A 27,199-nucleotide genomic window follows, 5' to 3' on the forward strand; every position below is an offset into this window, starting at 1 on the left:
CAATTTAATGACAATAATAATGAATAAATTACAGAAATAAAGCTTCTTAAAGCTTCATTTATTTGCTCAAACAAGCAGGAAGTGAAACTGAAAACAAGTGCTGCTGCATTCAGCAGTAAATCAAACCCAGAACGAAGTACGAGTCGTGATTTGTGTCCATGTCGGGCCTCTTTTGTGCTAAAATATGAAATATGCTCAAGTCAACAGACGCAAGTCCATTCAAGTTGCAAGTCATTGGTGTTCAAGTCAGAATCAAGTCAAGTCAGAAGTCATTAAAATGACTCGAGTCCAAGTCATGTGACTCGAGTCCACGCCTCTGGAGTTTAGCATCCTGATGGGGATTGAATTCAGTTTATTTTAGTAAATTATGTATTGTGTGTGTGTTCTCACAGGACCTCGTTGGTCTGAAGGTGGAATTTTAACTTTAAAAACATTCCATCATTCACGAGGGGGGCTGTCTTTCAGAGGCATCTTCATAAGAAAACATTAAAAACATGCTTTTATATCCACTTTTAGTAATTAGAGGCGACGGTGGCACAGGAGTTAAGTGCTCGCCCCGTAATCGGAAGGTTGCAGGTTCGATCCCCGCCCAGTCTGTCGCTGTCGTTGTGTCCTTGGGCAAGACACTTAACCCACGTTGCCTGCTGGTGGTGGTCGGAGGGACCGGTGGCGCCAGTGCTCGGCAGCCTCGCCTCTGTCAGTGCGCCCCAGGGCAGCTGTGGCTACATTGTAGCTCATCCCCACCAGTGTGTGAATGGGTGTGTGAATGTGTGAATGACTGTGTTGTAAAGCGCCTTGGGGGTTCCAGGACTCTAGAAGGCGCTATATCAAATACAGGCCATTTACCATTTAATTACAATATAACAGCAATTCACTTTAGATACAAACGCTTTTCAATTAGTTGCAAAAAAAATGCATTGTCTGACTTATTTATCACAGTAACAACTTGAAAATAATCACAACAGGGTCCCTTTACTATTCCCGATGAATGCTTTGGTTCCACATCTTGCATAAGGCTAAATCAACACAAAATAAACCAGTACTTCCTAATGATTAGGCCCTGCCATCAGCAGAGGAGGCACAGGGAGAGGGGGTCCAAGCTGGCTGACAGGGTGGCACCAGCCCATCCTGGAACCCCCCCTAGAACCACCCCTGTCAAAGACAAATGTCCTCTCCAACAGGTGAGGCTCATCTGAATGGTCCTGCTTAGTTTATGTGAGAAATGCAACAAACTGGAGAGCTGACTACATTGCAACATCCATACTTTTACTTAAGTAAAAATCTTCAAACTGGTTACTTTTGTAAGGCATTACTCCCGGCCAGAGGTGTCAAAAGTATTGAGATCCATCACTCGGGTAAAAGTAGATGCTAGGGTTTAAAAAACAGATGACTGCAGTAACTTACTATGACAGCACATAAGTGAATATTTGTATTTATGTGAAAATAAAAGTCAACCATATGAATTCATGTTAATATTTTATTAACAAAACAGCACAAGGTTTAAAGCTGGATACACACTTTAGACGTGAAACAGGGTTACGCGTTCGTGGTACAATAAGTTTCCTGCATTTTAGGGAAGAAAAGTTTTTTTATAAGAAACCACAAAGTCTCTCAAACAAAGATGGATTCCTGTTGCTCAGAAAGATGAGCTCCTTCTTCCCGTCTTCTTGCCGACCTGGTGGGAAAAAAAAAACAAAGTTAAGGAGGAAACCTGCTTAAACACCACATCGACATCGAGTTATTGATCGAAGGCTGTTACTCTGCGGATGCTGCAGCCAGTTGCGGTCCATGTAGTAAAGGTAACAGCTCTCAAACTCCTTCTCGCTGTAGTCAGGAACCGAAACTGGGATGAACGGATCCATGCTGTCAAACCCCGTCTGAGGAGGACACACACACACCACTCAGCCTGCTGTCTTCAGGGGTTTCATGTTTGCAAATAAATATTTCATCACCAGGAATTCAAATAAAGATAAAAATAATCATGTGGGCACCAATCCCTGCTAGTGTGTGTGTGTGCGCGCGAGTCATGGAGGATGGCTGCTTATACTGAGCCAGGATCCTCTGGAGGTTTCTTCCCGTTAAAAAGGAGTTTTCCTCTCCACTGTCGCTATATGCTTGCTTAGTAAGAGGATTGCTGTAAAGATACATACATACATACATACATACATACATACATACATACATACATACATACATACATACATACATACATACATACATACATACATACATACATACATACATACATACATACATACATACATACATACATACATACATACATACATACATACATACATACATACATACATACATACATACATACATACATACATACATACATACATACATACATACATACATACATACATACATACATACATACATACATACATACATACATACATACATACATACATACATACATACATACATACATACATACATACATACATACATACATACATACATACATACATACATACATACATACATACATACATACATACATACATACATACATACATACATACATACATACATACATAGTTAGTAGAGGTGCTGAAAGAAATCGATTCAAGTCTGAATCGGGATTCTTATTTATAAAGATTCAGAATCGATTCCAGGAACTTAAATATTTGGCACGTTACAGGTTTGAGATGCACTTTTTTGGTCTTTGTTAGGAGAGTCAGTACTACGTTTACTTTTGTGGTCCCATGAATTGGGATGATTTATTTTTGAATCTGCTAATAAGAGGGCACTTGAATGTCATTTTTTTTCCATACTAAGAAATTTGAGATATTCTCATATTTATTTTCTAAGTTGATAAGTGAGTACTCAGGATTACTCGTGTTTATTTGAAGTTATTGATAAATGAGAGAAAACATTTTCCTTTGTAAGAAATCTGAGGCACTTTTATTTTAACAGGTTGAGGACTCAAATGTTAAACTTGTTTCTACACATACTTGAAAAGTATTTGACCGTATTACTTTCAAAGCTAAGAAGCTAAGAAGCATTTGAAAGTCCTGGAGTGGCCTAGCCAGTCTCCAGACCTCAACCCCATAGAAAATCTGTGGAGGGAGTTGAAAGTCCGTGTTGCTCGGCGACAGCCCCAAAACATCACTGCTCTCGAGAAGATCTGCATGGAGGAATGGGCCAAAATACCAGCTACTGTGTGTGCAAACCTGGTAAAGACCTATAGTAAAGTATTGAGTTGAATTTTTGTTATTGACCAAATACTTATTTTCCACCCTGATTTACAAATAAATTCTTTAAAAATCCTGCCATGTGAATTCATGGATTTTTTTTCACATTCTGTCTCTCACAGTTGAAGTGTACCTATGATGCAAATTACTGACCTCTGTCATCATTTTAAGTGGGAGAACTTGCACAATCGGTGGCTGACTAAATACTTTTTTGCCCCACTGTATATATACACATATATATGTGTGTATACATATATATTTATATACACACAGACAGACAGACAGACAGAGAGAGACAGAGAGAGAGACAGAGAGAGAGACAGAGAGAGAGAGAAGTTCATAGTGCTTTATTCTCGTATATACACACATACATATATGTATATACATATATATATGTATACATACACAAATATATGTATGTATATACATATATACATATGTATATATGTATATACACATATGTATATATATATATATATATATATATACATACATACATATATATGTGTATATATCTGTATACATATATATATGTATGTATATATATATACACACACGTATATATATATACATACACGTATATATACAGAGAGAGGAGAAAAAAGAACTATGAACTAGTTCATAGTTCTTTTTTCTCATATATATATTATATATAGATATATATATATATGGAGGGAGAGAGAGAGAGAGGAGAGAGAGAGAGAGAGAGAGAGAGAGAGAGAGAGAGAGAGAGAGAGAGAGAAGAAAAAATATGAACAAGTTCATTTTTTGATCTTAGTTCAAATGTTATTTAATTATGAACTAAGAAACGAACTGGTTCATTTTAAAATGTATGAACTGAACTTTTTTTAAAAAAATTTTTTAAACGAACTTTCCCAACACTGAATTTCACGTCATCACCACCAATGAGTCTACTTGTTGAATTTAATAATTATTTATGATCAGTATACAGGTGCTGGCCAGTAAATTAGAATATCATCAAAAGGTTGAAAATATTTCAGTAATTCCATTCAAAACGTGAAACTTGTACATTATATTCATGCAATGCACACAGACCAATGTATTTCCGATGTTTATTACGTTTAATTTTGATATTTATAGGTGACAACCAATGAAAACATCAAATCTGGTATCTCAGAAAATTAGAATATTCTAAAGGCCAATGAAAAAATGTTTGTTTCTCTAATGTTGGCCAACTGAAAAGAATGAACATGAAAAGAATGTGCATGTATAGCACTCAATACTTAGTCGGGGCTCCTTTTGCCTCAATAACTGCAGTAATGCGGCGTGGCATGGACTCGATCAGTCTGTGGCACTGCTCAGGTGTTATGAGAGCCCAGGTTGCTCTGATAGTCGTCTTCAGCTCCTCTGCATTGTTGGGTCTAGCGTATTGCATCCTCCGCTTCACAATACCCCATAGATTTTCTATGGGGTTAAGGTCAGGCGAGTTTGCTGGCCAATCAAGGACAGGGATACCATGGTCCTTGAACCAGGTGCTGGTGGTTTTGGCACTGTGTGCAGGTGCCAAGTCCTGTTGAAAGGTGAAGTCTGCATCCCCATAAAGTTGGTCAGCAGCAGGAAGCATGAAGTGCTCTAAAACTTCCTGGTAGACGGCTGCATTGACCCTGGACCTCAGGAAACAGAGTGGGCCAACACCGGCAGATGACATGGCACCCCACACCATCACTGACGGTGGAAACTTTACACTGGACCTCATGCAACGTGGATTCTGTGCTTCTCCGCTATTCCTCCAGACTCTGGGTCCTTGATTTCCAAAGGAAATGCAGAACTTGCTTTCATCAGAAAACATAACTTTGGACCACTCAGCATCAGTCCAGTCCTTTTTGTCCTTGGCCCAGGCGAGACGCTTCTTGCGCTGTTTCTTGTTCAAGAGTGGCTTGACACACGGAATGCGACACCTGAATCCCATGTCTTTCATGAGTCTCCTCGTGGTGGTTCTTGAAGCGCTGACTCCAGCTGCAGTCCACTCTTTGTGGATCTCCCCCACATTTTTGAATGGGTTTGTCGTCACAATTCTCTGCAGGGTGCGGTTATCCCTAGAGCTTGTACACTTTTTTCTACCACATTTTTTCCGTCCCTTCGCCTGTCTGTTAATGTGCTTGGACACAGAGCTCTGCGAACAGCCAGCTTCTTTAGCAATCACCTTTTGTGTCTTGCCCTCCTTGTGCAAGGTGTCAATGATTGTCTTTTGGACAGCTGTTAAGTCAGAAGTCTTCCCCATGATTGTGGGGCCTTCAAAACAAGACTGAGGGACCTTTTAAAGGCCTTTGCAGGTGTTTTGAGTAAATCAGCTGATTAGAGTGGCAGCAGGTGTCTTCTATATTCAGCCTTTTCAGAATATTCTAATTTTTTGAGATACCAAATTTGGAGTTTTCATTAGTTGTCACTTATGAATATCAAATTTAAATGTAATGAACATTGGAAATACATTGGTCTGTGTGCATTGCATGAATATAATGTACAAGTTTCACGTTTTGAATGGAATTACTGAAATATTTTCAACCTTTTGATGATATTCTAATTTACTGGCCAGCACCTGTACTCATTTTTAATACAGCAACATTAATATGTGAATATACTGATAATAAATACTCATTTGTAGTATTTAAGATCTGAAATAAAAGCGTTATTTCCAGAACAAACAATAATGTTGATTCATTCCTTACTGTGAAACAGTCAGGACATCATTAAAACACCTTAGAGAAAACATTCATTGTTTAATTCAACTGTTCTTAACCTGTAAAGTAAAGAAATGGTGTTATGAGCCAGAATAAAGGGAGTCTTGTCTCCTGTTGGAGGACCTCGGCTTTGTAGGCCCGATAACTCATTATCGCTTCCTCCTGGTGTCACGGTGGCACACTGATGAAGCACGCCTCGCCTACGTCACATATCAATGTTTATTTCCTCTGCAGACGTGTTTATCCAGAGCGACCTACACGTCACCTAACTCGCCTGTTTTTGGACTGTGGGAGGAAACCGGAGCAGCCGGGGGAAACCCACACACGCATGGGGAGAACACGCAGAGTGGCCTAGCCGGGATTTGACCCTGTGACCTTTTTGCTGCGAGGCAACAGTCCTACCATGTAAGCATCATCCTTATAAGAATGAGAGGTGGGTGAAAGAGACGCAACATAGGACTGAAACACACACTTTTCCTGCATTTGACAAGATTTCTGCAGCTTTCAGGCATTACTGCGAAACAACAGGGCTGCGCATCAAAGCTCTATTGTTTTATGTGTAAAAGACTGATCTGCTGTTTTTACTTCGAGGACGCTCGGTTGTCTGCCTGAATGGTTGGAGTTTATCAAACCCCGTCAGTAAACAGCAGCACAACCTACACCCCACTTATTTATTGTAGACCCACGGCTGGACCACAGCCTGCAGGATACTAGCAGACTCGGTGAGGACGCGAGGAATGTCGAATGTGTTAAAATACAAACACAGGAAATGATCATCAGAAGTTTAACTGTATTAAAGGTGTACTTTGCATCTTCTTCATATTTTTAAATCATTTTCTTGAGCCAGTATGTGCTAAAATGACCCTTCACAGGGCTCATTTCATTTATTTATTTATTTATTAAATAGGGACCACGAATATTAATGAACTTCAACAATAACAGGGTATCTGCATGTTTAAGGGAGCCAAATTTAAGATTTTTTAAGACTTTTTTAAGGCCACTTTGACCAAATTTAAGCTATTTCTTTTTTTTTTATTAATTTAAGCTATAATTTCCAGCTATTGCCGGGAACCGGTGCTAACCACGTCGCAAACGTGGAATTAGCCATCCAGTTACCATTAAACTTGCACTTCCCCATGGCGCAAGCTCCCACTAGCTTAACCAGCTAACGTGCTCATCTAAAAATAGCCCCCTTTCACCACCAACCGAATGTGTACGTTCCGCTTACGCCAACATCGTACACAAAAAATGCTGAACGCTAACTAGAAATTCACAAAAATTTTATAGAAATTAAAAAATATCTTGTTTATTGGGTCTTTGGTCATTTAAAACCTTTGGAAACTGTATTTAAGGATTATTTGTCGTTTTTAAGGATTTTTAAGGCCTTAAATTTGGAAAAGCAAATTTAAGACTTTTTAAGGACCCCCGGATACCCTGCATAAACTGCATCAGTAAATAAGCCAGATTGTAGCACCAGTGCTAATTTACATCTGCAGCCCCACGGCAGGTATTAAAAGCAATAAAGGAAAGTAAAGTATTATATTTAAAACTAGGAAAAACAGAAAGAAAACACACAAACCACCTCTGTGAGGACAAATTACTGATGGATGCAGGTTTGGTTTTCCTTCAGCCATTGTTTAAGTTTGAATTTGAAGGGACTGTATGATTGTGAGTCTCTTATGCTGAGTGGTAGACTGTTCCAATATTTAGCCGCCTTAACGGATAGTGTGGTCTTGCCAAAAGCAGTGCGTCTGTAAGGCACCTCACAGTCTCCTCTATCTGTGGCCCTGGTCGACATTCCACTGATAGACCGTGATTTAGTAAAATCTGTCAGGGGGAAAGGGGCTAGTCCATGTAAAACCTTAAAAATCAGGCAAGCATTCTTGAAGGTAACAAAGTTACTAAGATTAAGAAGACTGTATTTATCTAAAACACAGCAAAAATGTTTTTTTTTATCAAGGATTTTATGGCTTTTTTAATAAGGGATTCTATGGGTTTGAGTGTTGCACCAGCAGCAAGTGACCAGGATGTTATACAGTATTCCATGTGACACAAAATCATAGATCTCTAAGTATCTCGGGGTCTTGTTCACGAGTGAGGGTAGGAGGGATCGGGAGATCGACAGGCGGATTGGTTCGGCGTCTGCAGTGATGCGAACGCTGAGCCGATCTGTCGTGGTGAAGAGGGAGCTGAGCCAGAAAGCCAGGCTCTCGATTTACCGGTCCATCTACGTCCCAATCCTCACCTATGGTCATGAGCTTTGGGTAATGACCGAAAGAACGAGATCGCGGATACAAGCGGCCCAAATGAGTTTCCTCCGTAGGGTGGCCGGGCTCAGCCTTAGAGATAGGGTGAGGAGCTCGGACATTCGGGAGGGACTCGGAGTAGAACCGCTGCTCCTCCGGATTGAAAGGAGTCAGTTGAGGTGATTTGGGTATCTGGTCAGGATGCCTCCTGGACGCCTCCCCGGGGAGGTGTTTCGGGCATGTCCTGCCGGCAGGGGGCCCCCGGGTCGACCCAGGACACGTTGGAGAGGTTACATCTCCAATCTGGTCCGGGAACGCCTTGGGGTCCTGCCGGAGGAGCTGGTGGAGGTGGCCGGGGAGAGGACGGTCTGGAGCTCCCTAGTTGGGATGCTGCCCCCACGACCCGCACCGGATAAGCGGAGGAAGACGAGACGAGAGACAAAATCATAGAATGTAAAAATAAATTGGCAGCATGGAGCGACAAAAAAGGTCTAACTAGTTTAAAATTTTGTACATTTTAGTTGTTTAATGTGATTCTTAACAGTTACGGTTGGGTCCAAAGTTAACCCAAAATATTTGAATTCTTCGACAATGTCAAGTTCTACCCCTTCAAGAAAGATGTTTGATTTTTTTATTTCAATAGTTTTTTTTTTTAGTGAAAAACATGCAGACTGTTTTTTTTATGTTCAGCTTTAAGTGGGAACTCGTGACCCATTTTTGTACATGGGCCAGGGCTGCAGTCAACAATTGGGAGGCTTCCTGAGGACTTTTAGCATCAGTAAAAATAACAGCATCATCTGCATACATTTGAATGTTTACTTTTGAACATACTTCGGGAAGATCATTAATAAAAATACTAAACAAGATCGACCCAGAATACTGGATAATAGGGGTTAATGAAATGTCACTCAGACCCCACTGCCCTTTTGTAGCTGCAATACCGCACTTGCAACTTCAGAGTGCCAGTCTGTTTCCTGTCAGTATAAGTGGAGCCGACATGCCAGCGCTACAGTCTGGCTCTTAGATCGTGAACACAGCTGATTTGTTGGATTTAGTGATGAATCACTCCTGTAGACACTAACGAAGGCTGAGGAGACATTTCAGCTGTTAGATTCAGATGTTAACTCATTCACTGCCAATGACGACAAAAGTCGTCATTTGCATGTTTTTACTGCGTGGGCGTCGGACGAGCCCCCGCACCGCGAGAACAAACATCTCGGCTCTGAAGCCGATCTTCATCCGAATACGTCACACGTCACGTGATCAGGAAGCAGAACATCCATGTGTTAGGAGATTCGTTTTGGGTCGCTGCTGTAAAAAAAGTGAGGCGAGAACCGGAAAAGCGTCTGCCGATCACAATTCAGCAACGGATTATGAAAGAACGGATAACGCTCGAAACGCGCGGATTCTTCCTGATATAAGAGGTGAGTCTCCGCTTTGTTTTGGTGTCGACATCATGCTAGCGCGCAACGTTCTGTCGCTCTTAAAAAAAACAGTAAAAACGTCGAGAAACGCTGGCAGCGAAGGACTTTAGCGATCAGGAAACGGCTGGCAGTGAATTAGTTAAAAAGATGAAGGCAAAGCGAGGAGACCGGTTTCATTTTCGGTATAACCACAGTATAACGGACACTAGGGGGTGCTAAAAGCAAGCAAAACTGCCTGGTATTCATTTACATGCTGCAGCTAACTCCTGAGGTCCAATAACATCATATTAAATTATATCATTAGTAAATGAAACATGTTTTTGTAACTTGATGCAGCCCGAGGAGAGTTTTTGTTTCTCTAAGAGGGCAACAACCTGTTTGATCTGAGATTATCTGACTTAATCGTCCACATCTGAATAAAAGCATGGATAAATCCCCAGAGAGGGCTACGGGTGTGCAGACGTCCTCTAACCTCTCCGAGCAGCTCCCGAGGCAAGTAGAAAGATTTTGGTGTGTAGAGAGAGCCGGTCTGAGACAAGGTGGTGACGATGGCACCTCCGCTCTAGGACGACAGACAAAGTGTTAACAGAATATTCCTAAAACAAACGACGAGGTCAAAGTCGTCATTCTCCTCACCCAGTCGTTCTTCATCAGCTTCTTCAGGTTATGAACCAAAGTCAGCTCCTCTGGATCCACCTGAGAACAGAACCAGACGTGAGGCTTTCCCTCCGGAAGGTGAAACAATACATTTTATTTCTTCTCTCACAGCGCTCTTGTCCTCCTTTTTGATCGTGGACCTCCCCCACAAAGCGTTGACGCCGTCCACAGCCACGGCCAATCGGAAGACTGCGTCTGGCTGCCCGCTTTGCAGCCTGAGTTCCTTCATCAGCGCCCCCGCCACGTCGCTGCTGCTCTTCACTCGAGAAATGCCCTGCAGCGAGGCAGACGCCGTCAGAGCTTTGATCAACATGCAAACCAGAGCTTTAAAAACGACGGCAACGATGGGATGAAAGGCACTTCCTGCACAGCCTGATGATGACATAACAGGAAGTCCATGACAGAATCACAGTCGGACGGCTGCTCATCAGCATTTCGTCTAACGCGAATCGGCAGCAACTAAAATGCTTAGGCTGTGTGTGTGTGTGTGTGTGTGTGTGTGTGTGTGTGTGTGTGTGTAAGAGAGGTTTTTCCTAACCCCGGTTTCACACTACAAGCATCAGCGGAACGGAACGGCAGCAAAGCGGCACTGCTTCAAATGGTCTATAGAACTCGATCCTACCTTTAGCGGCGTGGCATGCCGCTTCCGGGACGCGCCTGGAAATCGCCGCGTCGCGGCTGGTTTGAAACACTCCATGGACTATAATTGGATTCTATTTGAAGCGGTGCCGCTTCGCTGCCGTTCCGTTCCGCTGATGCTTGTAGTGTGAAACCGGGGTAAAGACAGGATCGAGTTCTATCATCTCCACGAGCCGCTTCTGGGAAACGTCAACTTCCGCAGTTCACATAGTGCGAGACAGCAAGCCACACACGATTTCAGTGTAAAATCCCCGGTTCTTTTCAAAATAAAATGCAACACTGCGATGTTATGTATAACTTACGTCGGCACGAGCGATCGAACGGCTTTGTTTACCACCGGTTTCTTTCGAGAAGTGCAGCGGTGTGGAGCGTGGTCTGAGCGGGCAGCGTTTTACGTCAGAGAAGAAGATCTTTTTCTCTAGCCCGGCCTCCCTGGTGTGTATTTTCCACACAGAGGACGGGTCTGGATTCTCAGAGAGCACCACGAGGGGCGGGACTAGCCAGCTCAAAAATAACCAATCAGAATAAAAGCGGAAAGGACGACTGTATCGCACGACGCTGTAGTTTTTAAGCTGTAGTTAAAAATGGCGTCTGACGACGAAAACATCTCCAGAAGAAAGGCTTTTAGCTTCTTCTTGTTGTGGTTTTAAAGACGCGTTTAAGTCATTTAGACCAGGAAAGGGCCGCAGCGACCTCCGCTTCAGACGCCGTGTCCGTTGTTTATGAGAAACTGAGCGTTGTAGTGTGTAACGTACGCTGCTCAGCGCTGATCGACTTGGTTTATGCTTGATCCAAATTTCCTTGTTTTGAGTAAAAATTCTGCCAATGGAGTAAGCAAAAACTTAAAAATAGCAAATAAATAAAAAACTTGCCCCATTATCAGATTTTTTTACTCAAAACAAGAAATTATTTTGTCATATTCAAGAAAGATTACCTTTTTGTAAGTATTCTAATTTTCTAGAGAATTAATTTTTTAAGACTAAAACCAAATAAAATAAAAATGTCTAAAAATTAAGCTTTTATACTTTCTTACAAATCAGTTTTTGCCGTGTTTAAACTTTTCACATTGTACAAAATGCACAAAAATAGACTAACACGCCTAAATCCGTCAGATATTAATTTCCAGAGGCTCCGCGTCTCTCCTCAGCGACCTGTCGTCTCACCTGATCCACCAGCGCTCCGAGCAGACTCCCCTCTTCGGTGAACTCCCGCTTCGTCCACACGTAGCGATGCTTCGTTTTTATCTAAGACACAAAACAACACACCTCGTGTTTTTTCATTTTCAAATAACCAAGTTGTTGTTTCGCTCCAAAGAAATAGTTTAAACTAGTGATGCAACGATATGAAAATTTTGGGCCGATACCGATATCCAAATCACTGTTATGGCCGATAACAGATATTTGCAGATACCGATATGCTGACATTAATGCTTCTAAAATCAGCAAAATGAAAATTATTAAAGCTGAATTTACATTATTATGTACACACACCACACCCATTTACACTTCTGAGATGATTACAATCACTGCTCACACGGCTAAAACACACATCACCCCCTCTTCTTCTGAAACAGGCAAACAAATGGAGACAAGATGAAAAAAATATCGGTTGTTAATATCGGCCCGGTTTTATTTATCGACCCGATACGTTAAAAATGACTAACATCGGCCGATACCGATACTGATGCTGATATATTGTCCGTCCTTAGTTTAAACTAAAGCCTGTATTTCATATCAGGCTAAACAAATTAGGCTCAGACTTATTAACCTTTCACGTTTCTCCGTCCGCCACTCGAGTTAATTTACATTCTACATGACCCGTATACCGTAAATCCTCTAATATTGGCCTGTACTCAATTAAAGGCCGGGTATCAGATTCTGGCCGGTGTCGGAGTCGGCGGAGGTGAATAATGGCCGTTTTTTTTTATTGTGGCCGGGTGGAATGTGGTAACAGACAAGTACCACAGGGGGACTTTAACCGTCTTTAACCGTGGCAGGTGCGGAGCCGAAGAGGAGGCGAAAATTTGATATCAAGTTCAAAGAGAACGTGCTGATATATGCTGAAGAACACTCTGGGGAGCAAGCTGCTAAACGTTTTAACATCGACCCATCAAACTGGATGAGGATTAAACCGAATTGGATTACCGGTATTTTTTATTTTTATTTTTTTTTACTTTAAACTGGACAAAGATTGAGGATTTTTATTTTACTTCTTACTACAACCCAAACGAGACGAAACGATTCAACTTTGAAGCGGAAAGGTGGCTGTAGCCTTTTCTAATAACGGTATTTAATAACGTTTAAAATGCAGAACAGGTATGTTTACTATAGGGATGGGTACCTTTGACATTTGAATCGATTCGGTACTAATTCCCGGTACCTAGGAATCGATACCGGTACTTAACGGTACCAATTTTAGATACTTTTGAGTGTTTATTATTTTAATTCTCTTTTATAATTAAATATATATTTTTCTCAATTCATAACCATATTTGATAAATATCACGATAAATAACATACAACTGTTTGTATTTTAACATCGTCCTTGTAGTTTTATAAGCTGATAATTAAATTGAAGCAAACATCTTTACTGTGAACTAAATTTACTGTGTATCTTCATTCCTTTTGCCGTCTTTTTTCATTTGATTTTTCCTACTGGGAAGTTAGAATTTCCGAGGAGAAAGCGAACGCACCATTAGCTGATAACAGTGGTGGCAATGGAAGCTAACATGTCAAGCTAACGTTATCTCAAACAGATTATTTAGCTGCTGGAGCAGATTAAAACGATGATGCCTCACACTTAGATCGTTGTCACTGGTTTCATCTTCACCCAATCACTCGTCGCATTTAGTAAAGTGAAGCCAAACTTTAGAGCGCGTTCGTGTTCTTCTAGTAGGAAATTCGGAGTTCCGAGGAGAAAGCGAACGCACCATTAGCGGAACGGAAGCTAACATATCAAGCTAACGTTATCTTAACATTTTATTAACCTACCGGAGCAGATTAAGATGAGGATGTCTCACTTAGATCGTTGTCGCTGGTTTCATCATCACCCAGTTACCCTTCACATTTAGTGAAGTGGACCCAAGCGTTAGCGTGCGTTCTTTCTACCATGCTGCTCTGTTTACAACTCGCTCGCAGCGACCGACGACTAACACTCTTGCGCATGCGCAGCTGTCTTGGCAAATTCTCGTTATGAAGGATGGGAATCAAAACGAGGCACCGTTTCAAATGACGTGAATAGGTGCTCAGTTGGTACTATGGAATTCAGTCGCTACCTTAAAAAGTACCGAATTCGGTACCCATCGCTAGTTTGCTATTGTTTTGTTACAATACAGTTTTTCCCTACTGTAATTTAGCCTTGTTGTTAATGTTTTATATGCAAACCGTACCACGTTATGGTAACTGTACAATTTCAATAAATGAACCTAGGATTTTATAGATTCAAATAGACACACCCCGTTTTTATTCATTCTACTCGTAGTTCATTTTGCTCAAATTGAAATTGAGGCTTGCCTCTAATTCTGGCCCTCCTCCCAATAAAGGCCTGGAGCTTGGTGAGCTTGAGTAAAATACAGGCCAGGGCCTGTATTAGAGGATTTACGGTAAATCTATTTGTCGTCATTTTTATGGTACTTGAGGAGAATTTTTGGTTAACGTTTACGTTAAATGACATTTATTTTTATGGGGTGGTGTCACACTGCGTGTTTTAACGAGGACACGGTATGCTAGCACAAATATGGCTAATTAATTTAAAGCTGGTTTCTGTGGAAAGATGGTGATAACATGGATTATTACCTGCTGTAAACAGCAGATTATTTCTGTTTCATGCTGGCACTAATCCACAGCCTTAGCCTTGCTGTTAGCTTGTCAATCTTGTCACAATTAATCAGTTTCTCCAAACTGAGGCTGTTCGTGATGCTATCCATTACTTTCATTTCCACTAGGATTCATCAGGTTAAAGCAACATAAGAAGAGTTACCTTGGAAAGAAAGGGCTCGTTGGTAATTTTGAAGTTGCGTAGCCACGTCACCGCCTGTAGCGGCTGATCAAAGCGAGTGTCTTTATAAGACGACGGCAGCAGCTCCTTACAGTTCTTCACCCACAGATGCGCTGCGTGAGGCAGAGGCACAAGGGTCAGTCCCGGCCCCGGCTTTCAGCTCTCTGTGCTACATTTGTGTTCGTGTCTCACCATCGGGAACGTGCAGCACCAGCCATCCCTGTGTGTAGCAGAAGTGGACGGTGTGACAGAGGGACATGGTTTTGCCGCTACCCTTTAACCCGTCTGACCAACTCCATCAGGACACAAACTGACTCATTCAGAGCAAAGAGAAAACCCCAGTGTGTGTGTGTTTTAAAGGATACAGAATAAATATCTCTGAGCAGGTTTGCTGAAGTCCGTGCTTTTCAAGTACGAGATGACCTCCAGGGCCGGCTGCCTTACCATGACGCAGGCTTCGTTGAACGTTTTTGCCTAAACCAAATCAGGAATGTTTACATTTGATGCAGCAAATACTAAAATGCACACGTGAGTGTCATCGTTCTGCGCTTTCACATGCCTGTTGCTGAAAGCGGTAGGGGAGGCCATGAGGGAACAGAGGGCGGACGTGAGAGGGCGGCAGCGTGTAGAACTGTCCGATGTGTTTCTCTGTGTGACCGGCCTAAGAAGACACACAAACAAGAGCAAAAGTAATAAAAAATCATGTTTAACTGGCATCCTTCAAAACAAAGTTCATGTGATTCTAATACTGTATAATAAAAGCCAGATTAAAGCATTAAAGTGAAACTAACTACAAATGCAGAAAATAATTAAATCACCCTGTACATAGTTTGTTTAGCTAAATGCAAACAAAGCGTACTCCAAATAATTCAACATGTTCACGCCTTTATCCTCCATAGCATGGTGCGGTTCCAGTGATGATCATCAAAAGCACACACAGTGGCGGTTTTACCATTAGGCATAGGTCGGCGGCCGCCTGGGGCCCCCTTATGTTGAGGGGGTCCCCTAGCTCTGACCGCCAGGCCAGCACCCCTCTGTTAATGCCACAGTGGACCATTCCTTTAAAACTCGATGCACAAACAGGAAGTGATTGGTAGTCATTCCACTCCAATCCAGTTGGTGGCAGTAATGCACCAAATTGTTGTTTGCCAAGTGCCATAAGACCACAAATAAGAAGAAGAAGAGAGGCGGGAGCGTTCGTAACAAACTCAAAGCGATAGTCAAAACATGAAGCATGAAATGGAGTTATCCTAGTGGCTCCAATAAGAGAAAGAAGCAGCTCGCTTTAAAAAAGCTTTTGGCTTCACTCCCAAAAGTGACGTCGTTTTTCTATGTAAACATCAAAAGGAAGCAGAAAAGGAAAGACGATGGAAAATGTTTAAAGGGAAGAAAACACAGACCAAAATGGAAAATAGAAGAAGAAAAAATAAAGGTAAAAAGCACAGGAGCACTGACAGGAAGACGAAAGCAGAGCAAATATTGAAAGCGCTCAAAGGGAGAGAAAGACAGGAAAAATGAGGAGGACTAATAAAACGTGAAAATAACTCGTGGCAGAAGAGGAGAGAGTTTCGCAAATCCAGTTAAAGATGAGATTGTCGAAATTTTAGTGTAAGGGGCCCCATGACTGTGTTCGCCTTGGGCCCCCAAATAGCTAAATCCGCCACTGAACACATAAGCGTATCACAACGGTCAGGCAGGCACCTAGATAGGGTGGGGGATGGGGGGGATCTGTCCCCCCCAGATTCAGATCGACCCCGATCCATCCTAACCCTAACCAGATAAAACGTATAATTGCCGGCAGGTCTGGTCTTTGTTGACTGATCACTTTGTCTGGTCATGACTGACTCTGATTATGAAGCAGAATATTGACTCTGATGAAGAAATTCACTCATCCAGCCGGGAAGATTGAGCTGCTGCAGCATCAGACAGCTGGTGCTGCACGAGAGGTGTGTGGAGTTTACAAGCTCCAAACGTTGGGTTTGATGTTGGTTTAACCTTCTCTGGGACGTGGTGGATGTAGAAATGATGGTAAAACACCGCTAACATGACAGACGTAGCGACAATGTAAAAAAAAAAAAAAAAAAGCCGTAAAAAAGAGGCAGATGCCGATGCGTTCTTTATGGAAGTCAAGTGTGCCACATAATCATAAAAAAAGTCAAATATAAAATTTAAAAAGAGATTTATACATTTATATATAAATTAAAACTTTCCAAATATAATGAAAATGTATAAATAACGTAAAAATAAGAAGGAACATCTGTTGGTCAGGCTGAAAAGTTTGGGAACCACTGCTCTAAGTGATAAGTGAATATCGTTTTGTAAACATATTTTATGTGCAGTGTTTTAGGGTTTTTATGTTTTCTGTAAAGATCGGTATGCTGAAAATCATTTAATGTTTTGCATACAGCACGAGGTTTTGGTTACTAATTGATTGGGAGAATAACAAATGACTGACCGGAAAAGGGTGGCTTGCCACCTCCGGGTCGGGGGAGAGGTCCTACCTCAAGTGGAGGAGTTTAAGTATCTCGGGGTCTTGTTCACGAGTGAGGGTAGGAGGGATCGGGAGATCGACAGGCGGATTGGTTCGGCGTCTGCAGTGATGCGGACGCTGAGCCGATCTGTCGTGGGGAAGAGGGAGCTGAGCCAGAAAGCCAGGCTCTCGATTTACCGGTCGATCTACGTCCCAATCCTCACCTATGGTCATGAGCTTTGGGTAATGACCGAAAGAACGAGATCGCGGATACAAGCGGCCGAAATGAGTTTCCTCCGTAGGGTGGCCGGGCTCAGCCTTAGAGATAGGGTGAGGAGCTCGGACATTCGGGAGGGACTCGGAGTAGAACCGCTGCTCCTCCGGATCGAAAGGAGTCAGTTGAGGTGGTTTGGGCATCTGGTCAGGATGCCTCCTGGACGCCTCCCCGGGGAGGTGTTTCGGGCATGTCCTGCCGGCAGAAGGCCCCCGGGTCGACCCAGGACACGTTGGAGAGGTTACATCTCCAATCTGGTCCGGGAACGCCTTGGGGTCCTGCCAGAGGAGCTGGTGGAGGTGGCCGGGGAGAGGACGGCCTGGAGCTCCCTAGTTGGGATGCTGCCCCCGCGACCCGGACCCGGATAAGCGGAGGAAGACGAGACGAGACGAGACAAATGACTGAATTAAATAGTGGAGCGCCTCTGTCAGTGTGCCCCAGGGCAGCTGTGGCTACATCGTAGATCATCACTATCAGTGTGTGAATGTGTGTGAATGGATGAATGATACACTGTAGTGTAAAGCACTTTGGAGTAGGGCTGTCACGGTAACCGCAAAAATGAAATATCGCAATATGAAGAAGCCCACCGCGCTGCATCATGGGCCACCGCGATCACTGAACTTGATTCAACTCAATGATGCATGTTGAGAAGGATGGCTGCACTGGTATCAAAACAAAACGTTACTTCGCTCCTTTGGGAGCACTTTGGTTTTCAGTACGTCAGCTGCTGCGCAGCCAGAGTCCTTGGCCGAGACAGAGCTGCCACCAGCGGCAAAAATAAATAAATAAATAAATACACGCTCGGAGACCTGCTGAAGTCCGAGACAAGCACTGCTTCTGCAGCCGTCCCGAAGAGTTTGAGCCGAGCTGGAGCTCACTCGCTACCTGCAGGAGGAATGCATCCACCCTAAAGAACCCCCCTGACATGGTGGAGTAACAACCGGGAGAGATTCCCTTTGCTCGCCAGAGTCGCACGCAAGTACGTGTGCGTTAGTGCAACGAGCGCACCATCCGAGAGGGTTTTCAGTGTTGCTGGAAATGTTGCCCCCCCTCTCAGATCCTCTCTCAAACCGTATATGGTTAACATGCTGGTTTTCCTTGTGGGTAACAAGGACGTGCCCGAGCTATAAATCACCGTCATTCGTGTGTGTGAAAGTAAAATGACAGTGCCCCGCGCCCTGTACATGTAATTTTTTATGCTTGATTTTAAACAACTAAACAAAATGGGCACTTGCTTCTTATTTGTTAGATGCTGCAGCCAAATTAGCATTTAAAAGTTTAACCTCCTGAATTTTGTTGTTTTCAAGTTCAGTCGGACTCCGACTGTCGGAGAAACAAACGTTACTGCGATCTGTGTTGTTACTGCCCTTTGATCTGCATTCAGTAAAGTGTTATTAAAGAAGGAACGGCAATTTTTAACCTTTTTTAAATGTGTAAACATTATGTTTAGATAGTACTGCAATAAAAAAAGGGCTGCAATAATATCGCACACCGCAATATTAAGCCACCCTGAATCACCGTAGGGGGGATTCCTCAACCGCGACAGCCCTACTTTGGAGTCCTTACTCTGAGAGGTGCTATACAAGTGCGGATCATTTATCATTTATAGTGTTGATCAGGCAGAGCTTTGCTGCCAGCGTTCCACTGCATAACGGCTTCAAACACGTATATATAAGTTAGTTTTTACGTAAACCGTTGGATGAAATTCCACAAACTGACTGAGCTGTGTGTGTGTGTGTGTGTTTGAAGGAGGGTACATTGGAACTTTGTCCCCCCCAGTTTGAAAATCCTATCTGCGCCCCTGCGGTCAGGTGAACGTGTTTAGCAGGACTTCTGCCTTTGACCCGTCTAAACACATCTGTTGTCTGTGTTTCTACTAAAACATCTGTGTCGTGGCTCACCGGGTCTGTCTCCTGTGTTCTGCAGACCGAGAGGGGTTCAGGTTCGGACTGCGGAGCAGCAGCCTCCAGCTGCCAACATCCGCTGGTGTAAAGAGACCTGACCTTTGGCCTTAGCCTGAAAGTCAGTCTGTGGAGGGCCATGATCTGAAACACAACGGTTACATTTAAAAGGGTGTAAAGTCGAAGGCAGATGTAAAAAGTCTCGTTTGTCTCCACAGCAGTGTCACATCACCTTGCGTAAACACGTAGCTAACGGCTAGCTGTAGCCACACAAGCTAACCCGACCGCTGACGTCTCTGAAAGCTCCTCGGAAATCAGCAGGAAGCGGTGGTGGTTGTTTTCATTCAAACACATAAAACCGGCTCCACGCTGAATGTGGATAAAAACTAACCTCTGATTTCTGTTGGTGGTCAATGTGCCAGAACGCTCATGGACATCGCCATTATTCTTTACCGGAAGTGACGCGTCGTCTAAACTAGCCAATTGGCTCACACAAGCGCAATGACAGCCCATGAGAGAATTGTGTTGTTTGGAAAGCCGTTGCAGCATATAATCAAAACACTATAAAGGATTTTCAGGAACACCACACTAATGCGGTGTTTGACCCCCTTTCTCCTTCAGAACTGTATTAATTCTACGTGGCGTTGATTCAACACGCTGCTGAAAGCATTCTTTAGAAATGTTGGTCCACATTGAGAGGATAGCATCTTGGAGTTGATGGAGATGTGTGGGATGCACATCCAGGGCACGAAGCTCCCGTTCCACCACATCCCATAGATGCTCTACCGGGTTGAGATCTGGTGACTGTGGGGGTCGTTGTAGTACGGTGAACTCATCGTCATGTTCAAGAAACCAGTTAGAAATGAGTGGAGCTTTATGACCTGGTGCATTATCCTGCTGGAAGTAGCCATCAGAGGATGGGTACATGGTGGTCATGAAGGGATGGACATGGTCAGAAACAATGCTCAGGTAGCCCGTGCCATTTAAACCATGCCCAGTTGGCACTAAGGGGCCTAAAGTGTGCCAAGAAAGCATCCCCCACACCATGACACCACCACCACCAGCCTGCACAGTGGTAACGAGGCATGATGGATCCATGTTCTCATTCTGTTTACGCCAAATTCTGACTCGACCATCTGAATGTCTCAACAGAAATGGAGACTCATCAGACCAGGCAACATTTTTCCAGTCTTCAACCGTCCAGTTTTGGTGAGCTGGTGCAAACTGTAGCCTCTTTTTCCTGTTTGTAGTGGAGACGAGTGGTACCCGGTGGGGTCTTCTGCTGCTGTAGCCCATCCACCTCAAGGTTGTGCGTGTTGTGGCTTCACAAATGCTTTGCTGCTTTCCTCGGTTGTAACGAGTGGTTATTTCAGTCAAAGCTGCTCTTCTATCAGCTTGATTCAGTCGGCCCATTCTCCTCTGACCTCTAGCATCAACAAGACATTTTCTCCCACAGGACTGGATGTTTTTCCCTTTTCACACCATTCTTTGTAAACCCTAGAAATGGTTGTGGGTGAAAATCCCAGTAACTGAGCAGATTGTGAAATACTCAGACTGGCCTAACATTTCTAAAGAACGCTTTCAGCACCTTGTTGGATCAATGCCGCATAGAATTAAGGCAGTTACAAAGGCAGAACACCGTATTAGTGTGGTGTTCCTAATAATCCTTTAGGTGAGTGTCTCAATAACGCACTTGAACCATTTTGCTTCACAAAGTCATTGTCAGCCTGCATTTAATGGGCAAAATGACAGCCGTCAAATTGTCGGTTTTCTGGGAGTTCTAGTGTGAAGCTGTGATTGGCCAATCAGGAAGTCAAAATTGTATTTTTACTCATTATTTGTTGTTTGGGGGGATCCTTGAAAGCATCGCCATTAAGCACTAACAGACCCACCAAATGGAGTTTTTCATACCAAAATCAGCATTTACTGGCCGAGCTGTACATCTGAAAATCAACATCAGCCCTCAAAAGACAAGCCAAGTCATTCAAAAGACAGCAGCTTGCCTTTAGACAGGAAAGAAAAAAAGGAGAGTGCACACTCTCACACTCACGATGACTCAGAACCAGGAGTGGAAAGGGTTTTTGGAGCTGTTCCCTAATTAGTGGAACAAATTTCAATCTCTGCTATGTTTCTTTCTGGCTCAATGCTTAATTAAATTCATATTAAATTCAAAGATACTTTATTAATCCCAGAGGGAAATTAGAGTTTCAGTGCTCACAATTCTGAGATCAGACATACATACATAGACACATGACAAGAACTGGTGACTGTGGTCATTCGCAACACGAGTCGCGCTACCGTAATAGATCAAGAGGGTTTATATGAGGATAGAGTCAGGGGGAGGGAAAAAGGCACTTCAGAGTTACCCTCCACAGAGAGGGCAGCTTTGCTCTGCAAAAGAACACCTCAGACAGATATGCACACAGACTTCAGGCGTTACACAACATAAGTGTCCACTAGGTGGGGAGGTAGGGTTGGGTCTCTCCTCACTTCAGTGCGTGCAGCCGCATGGGGCAGCGCTCATCACCTCCGTTTGGACAGGGGAGAGAGATAATGGGTTAGAGAGCACGGTTCCACGGCCTTCACCGGTCACAGTCGCGCCCAGGCTGGGATAGGGAGAAAGAGTTTCCATAGCTACGACAACATTCCACATTTCTTCGCTCCAGGGCACCAGATTCAGATAATAATTGTTTTGGGGACAGACAGATAATTTCCTCTCTGCCATAGTGTTCTGTTGGTCATCAACCCCTCTAGATCCAATAATGGCTTAATCAATCTATCCCAATCCCTGCTGATCCATCCACTCGCTCCTTGATGGAATCCACCTTCTGGGTCAGAGCCTGAATCTCAGCCAAAGTTCCAAGCTTACAACTCATCTCAACAATTATATGAGTTTGTGTGTTCACAGCGCGATGCATTCCATCCCTGAGCTCCGGGATTGAGCCAATATTCCTCAAAAGCTCGTAAATTTTCCGGTAAGCCGGGTAACCGCTCAGGCCAAACAGCAGGAATCCCGACACCAAAACAACGAATATCCAAACATCTTCAGAATCCTCTACAGACAGTTGAGAGAGAAAGATCAGGTTCCACTGTTTCCAGGAGTCCATGATATGCCCAGCTGGCTCTGTCCCAGAGGGGCATCCGGGAGCCCCTTCTCCCGTTCTCATCGTTGAAAAATGTTGTCAATCGCGTTGAGAGACCAACTGACCAGGTCCATTTTTAATAAGTTCCAGTTTCCAGAAAAATGCAGAAAGCGCCGTGCACCGACAGGACAAAGAGCCTTGGGATAAGGAGAGAGGGAGAGGAGAAAAAAGCATCTGTACTCTCCAAGGGCCGGAAGAAGAATCAATGCATGAACGAATAAACTGAAAACCCAGATTCAAAAAATATTTGTAGGCTAATATTAACCACACAATTGTATTATTTGCTGTTATAATTTATTGATAAATTATTATAAAGTTAGAACTCACCACCTGCAGTAATGAGGTTCTCCACCATAGCAAAAGATTTAGCTCGGCGGGTCAGTCTAGCCACACTCCACTGTAGCCTCAGCAAGTCCATCTCTGTCCAAAGATGGCGTTGGATCAGAAACTGCATTCATTTCAAATGTTTTTGGCATCAGCTTTGGACTTTTTAGACTTGAGCTTTTTTTTTGAGACATGAAACATGACATCTGCTACATTATTGACAAACTGCCCAGCTCAATGATAATGAAGTTGTGCTTTGCTCTGATTGGTTCTAGAATTGTCCAATTGCATGTGGAGACAGTTTGAAAGGCAGCCATGGAGTTCGCCCAATGACTGCGTTGGGTGGTGGCCAGACTACGGCTTGCTAGGCTAGAGGAACGTACAAATCCTGTTAAAAAGGCAGTGACCCTAAAGTGTAGGATTGTTTATCACTAGTTAGATCACAAAAGAAAGAAAGAAAGAAAGAAAGAAAGAAAGAAAGAAAGAAAGAAAGAAAGAAAGAAAGAAAGAAAGAAAGAAAGAAAGAAAGAAAGAAAGAAAGAAAGAAAGAAAGAAAGAAAGAAAGAAAGAAAGAAAGAAAGAAAGAAAGAAAGAAAGAAAGAAAGAAAGAAAGAAAGAAAGAAAGAAATAATCTTTTATTTAGCGCCTCTCAAGATACAAATCATGAGGCGCTTCACAAAAAAACAATTAAAGTGTAAAAAAGATGAATAAAAATGAACATATTATATGTTTAAAATGAGAACAATATTAAATTGTGATAAAAAAATAATGTAAGGAAAGGGAGAGAGAAAAGGAATGGGAAAGAGGGAAATCAGTGGATCGCAGGGAAAGGCGGAATAAGTAGAAAGAGCAGAATAAGGAGAGGGTGGTGATGAAGGTCACTCAAAAGCCTGAACAGGTGAGTCTTCAGCTGCTTTTTAAAGGAGACCACTGAGTCCACTGATCTCAGGCTCAGGGAGGAGGGTATCGCTGCAGACCTGCAGATTCAGGCTTGTACTGTTTATGAGACAGCGCCGCCCACTGTTTGCTAGCACTCCAAGATGGAGTGTGATCAGAGTCGGCAGAACGTGGAGAACAGTATTTGTTTAATCCGTAAGAAGGAAGAAAACCAAAAACATAATGGACCGTCAAAAGGACCAATAATAATGCAGCTGGATTTTAAATAAAGTTTTACTTGAATAAAATGTATTCAGTTCATCACTGCAAAGTCCCACAGCGTTCTGCATTAAATTAATGAGCCATGTGTGTTTTGGTCCATCAAGGTGTTACGAGGTGGTTGATCTAAGGATGTCAAGAACCAGGAAAATAGGAAAAAGGGTTTTTTTTTATTTTTGTTTTGTTTCTACAAGCAACGTCAGTTAAATAAATATGATAAAAGCTTTTCTTATTAAAAGTGACTCAGGAGTTTTCACATTTGTATTTTGAGAGCTACATCACTGAAGCTTTAACAACGACTAAACTATTTTTAATAAGCTTCCCCCACAGTTACACATTTTATTTGTAACTATTAAACAGTAGAAGCTTGAATCAGCAGTCGGCCTGAATCTGCGTTCTCCGGGTCTGCAGCGATGTACTGTTGGGCTCAGGGGGAGAGAGCTCCAGAGTCTGGGGGCCACAGCAGCAGATTCAATTCAATTCAAGTTTATTTATAAAGCGCCAAATCACGACAAGAGTCGTCTCAAGGCACTTCACATAATAAACATTCCAATTCAGGTCAGTTCATTAAGCCAATCAGAAATAATGTTTCCTATATAAGGAACCCAGCAAACTGCATCGAGTCACTGACTAGTGTCAGTGACTACAGCAATCCTCATACTAAGCAAGCATGTAGCGACTGTGGAGAGGAAAACTCCCTTTCAACAGGAAGAAACCTCCAGAGAATCCTGGCTCAGTATAAGCAGCCACACACACACACACACACACACACACACACACACACGCACGCACGCACGCACGCACGCACGCACGCACGCACACACACACCAAGCAATGTGTCTATGGTTACATTGTGATTTCTTAGTAAATATTCTATTTGGCGAGAGTTAACTTTATTGTATTTATCCTAGTGAATCTATTGTTAAACGGGTAAACTAGTAGTAGCACATCCAACGTCAAGGAAAGCAACAGATGAGCTGCCACCTTTAGCCTGGTGCTACACAACCACGAGGCTTTGGTCACTGGACCTCAGGGACCTGCTGGGGGTTCAGGGACTGTGAAGCTCGATGTGGTTGTTTGTGATTTGGTGTTTGCTGGTATCTCAGATTCAGTCACAATGCTGTTTCGATCTGATTCGATTTAAGATCCACTGCACACGAGTCAACGTTACGAGAGACCGAATACGAAAATTTCCCAGGTGAGAAATGATGCATTTACTGTTTTCACACTGCTCGCCATGAGGCCACAAGCTGCTTTATTTAACACCTTTGGTTGGATGTGCAAGAATAGGTGGTCAACAGCATACCAACAGAACTTCAAAATAAAGCAATTTTCAAAATAAAAGAGCATTTGATAAATAGGCTAGTTATTCTATTGATTTTTGCATTTTGGATTGATAAATAGTAAATGTAGATAAATGTGCTGTTACACTCCTACTGATTGATTGATTAGTAATAACTAATTAATAATGTGCTCTTTTTACCAGGTGGGGGGGGGGTCTTTACCTGAAAAATGTGTAACATCTGATGTTTCAAAAGCTGCAGGACCTGAATAATTACATATTATGAAATTAAATCAGCATATCCACATTAAAAACAACTCATGTTGACAACAGAACCACAATTCAGTCGCACTCCCTGTTTTTTACAGTTTATCTGATGTCACAAACATTGCAGGGTTACCAACTGCTTCAAACTCTTCAGTATGCTACAGCCTGCCCCGACTGATTTATTTTATCTCACGTGTTTCTTTTTCCAAACCTTTATGTTCACGCGAAGACAAAAAATAAATAAATCTTATTTTTTGTGTGTGTATCATGTTCTTCTGCAGTTTGATTCAGATTAAAGCTTCTTTCCAGATGTCACGATGCAGTGTCGGTGGTGGTGGACCCATGTGTGGTGGAGCTTGACCAGGAGGCAGAAATGCAGCTCAGGTAAAATTAAACGGATTTAATGAATCATGGCAGGTAGGGTGAAACAGCAGGAGCAACGTAACAGGGTGAAAACAATGATCCGACGAAGGACAAGTGCAAAACAGGGGGTATAAATACACAAGGATAATCAGAAACAGGTGGGCAGGATAACAAGGGGCAGGTGAGTCCAATAAACAACTAATTGGGTTGAGTCAGAGGGGCAGCAGATCCTGACACCGGAGTAGTTCTCTTATCCGATGGCGCCATCTAGTGGCTGACAAGCATATCACACTCCTTGTTTTTTTTTTAGACAGCAACTTCACGTTTCTGATCATAAATGTGCTTCTGTAGCCGACAACCAGCTAAAACACGTTGTTTTATGAGTATTCTTTTGTCATGCTGTGGTCTCATATATTTATATTTTAGACTTACTTGTTCGTGAAAAGTTCATCAACTCTGCATCAGCCGAGGTATTCCTTAAATTTGAAGCAAGTAAGCAGTAGTCTATAGTTCTGGTCAGCGCTCAGTTTCCTATTGCACGGAGCTCTTATTGCTTACAGTATATCAGAGTGCATGATAAGATAATCACTTTTACGGATTTCTGGGAAATCATACATAATTTCTGAAAGAGGAAAACTCCGGAAAGCAGCTTTAATGATGTCACCAAGGAAGCTTTAACAAAAGGCTTTTAACGTTTTTTTTTTTTTTTTTTTTTTTACTGTAGGTTCCCACAGCTTCCTTCTGACGTGGGCTCAGCCCCCAATGTTTCCAGGTACAGGAAACGCCCCTGATGACAGAATGAGATCATTTTTACTGAAGCGCGTTGTATCAAGTGAAACCTCCATGTTTACTCTAAATCTGAGTTTTGTTTGCTCCGATGAACGTCACCCTGTTTGTTTCTCCCTGCCCGTCGCCTCCCTCACGATGACGCACTGCAACTTCTGAGCTGCTCCCCAAATCCTGACACTTCAGCCAAGTCGTCGCCATTTTATTAGGAGTCTAATCCCTCACACCCCCACCTCCTCCACCCTCCCGACCCGACCGCCTGTTATGAACGAACCGCAGTGAGATCCCGAGCTGTGTTCTCCGTTTTATCTCCTCCTCCGGCCACATGAAAATGGCCACGCAGCTGCATTCCCGCACATCCACCCAA

General features: G+C 42.9%; 1 protein-coding gene and 2 long non-coding RNA genes across 4 annotated transcripts; 1 reads left to right on the top strand and 2 right to left on the bottom strand.

The window, feature by feature from the left end:
* Window positions 1–1,463: 1,463 nt before the first annotated feature.
* Window positions 1,464–19,989, bottom strand: dap3 (death associated protein 3). Of its 2 annotated transcripts, none has more exons than XM_015950402.3 (12): window positions 19,904–19,989; window positions 19,513–19,656; window positions 15,427–15,528; window positions 15,233–15,341; window positions 15,060–15,152; window positions 14,850–14,980; window positions 12,035–12,115; window positions 10,342–10,506; window positions 10,212–10,271; window positions 10,048–10,137; window positions 1,760–1,877; window positions 1,464–1,675 (listed from the first exon to the last, which is right to left on the bottom strand). In XM_015950402.3, exons 2-12 carry the CDS (start codon window positions 19,651–19,653, stop codon window positions 1,590–1,592), a joined length of 1,176 nt encoding a protein of 391 aa, XP_015805888.3. In that variant the 5' UTR covers window positions 19,654–19,656; window positions 19,904–19,989; the 3' UTR covers window positions 1,464–1,589. The 2 variants fall into 2 exon arrangements, with proteins under 2 accessions (XP_015805888.3, XP_015805887.3); XM_015950401.3 differs by having other exon boundaries at window positions 19,745–19,971.
* Window positions 6,222–26,818, top strand: LOC139069892 (uncharacterized). The gene is made up of 3 exons (XR_011520565.1): window positions 6,222–6,310; window positions 25,993–26,067; window positions 26,771–26,818. It is a non-coding gene; the product is annotated as an uncharacterized lncRNA (long non-coding RNA).
* On the bottom strand, window positions 22,565–26,637 carry LOC139069891 (uncharacterized). Its single transcript, XR_011520564.1, has 3 exons — window positions 26,479–26,637; window positions 22,983–23,075; window positions 22,565–22,792 (listed from the first exon to the last, which is right to left on the bottom strand). It is a non-coding gene; the product is annotated as an uncharacterized lncRNA (long non-coding RNA).
* Window positions 26,819–27,199: the final 381 nt, after the last annotated feature.

This window comes from Nothobranchius furzeri, chromosome 5, assembly GCF_043380555.1.
Source record: "Nothobranchius furzeri strain GRZ-AD chromosome 5, NfurGRZ-RIMD1, whole genome shotgun sequence".
Taxonomy (NCBI): Eukaryota; Metazoa; Chordata; class Actinopteri; order Cyprinodontiformes; family Nothobranchiidae; genus Nothobranchius; species Nothobranchius furzeri.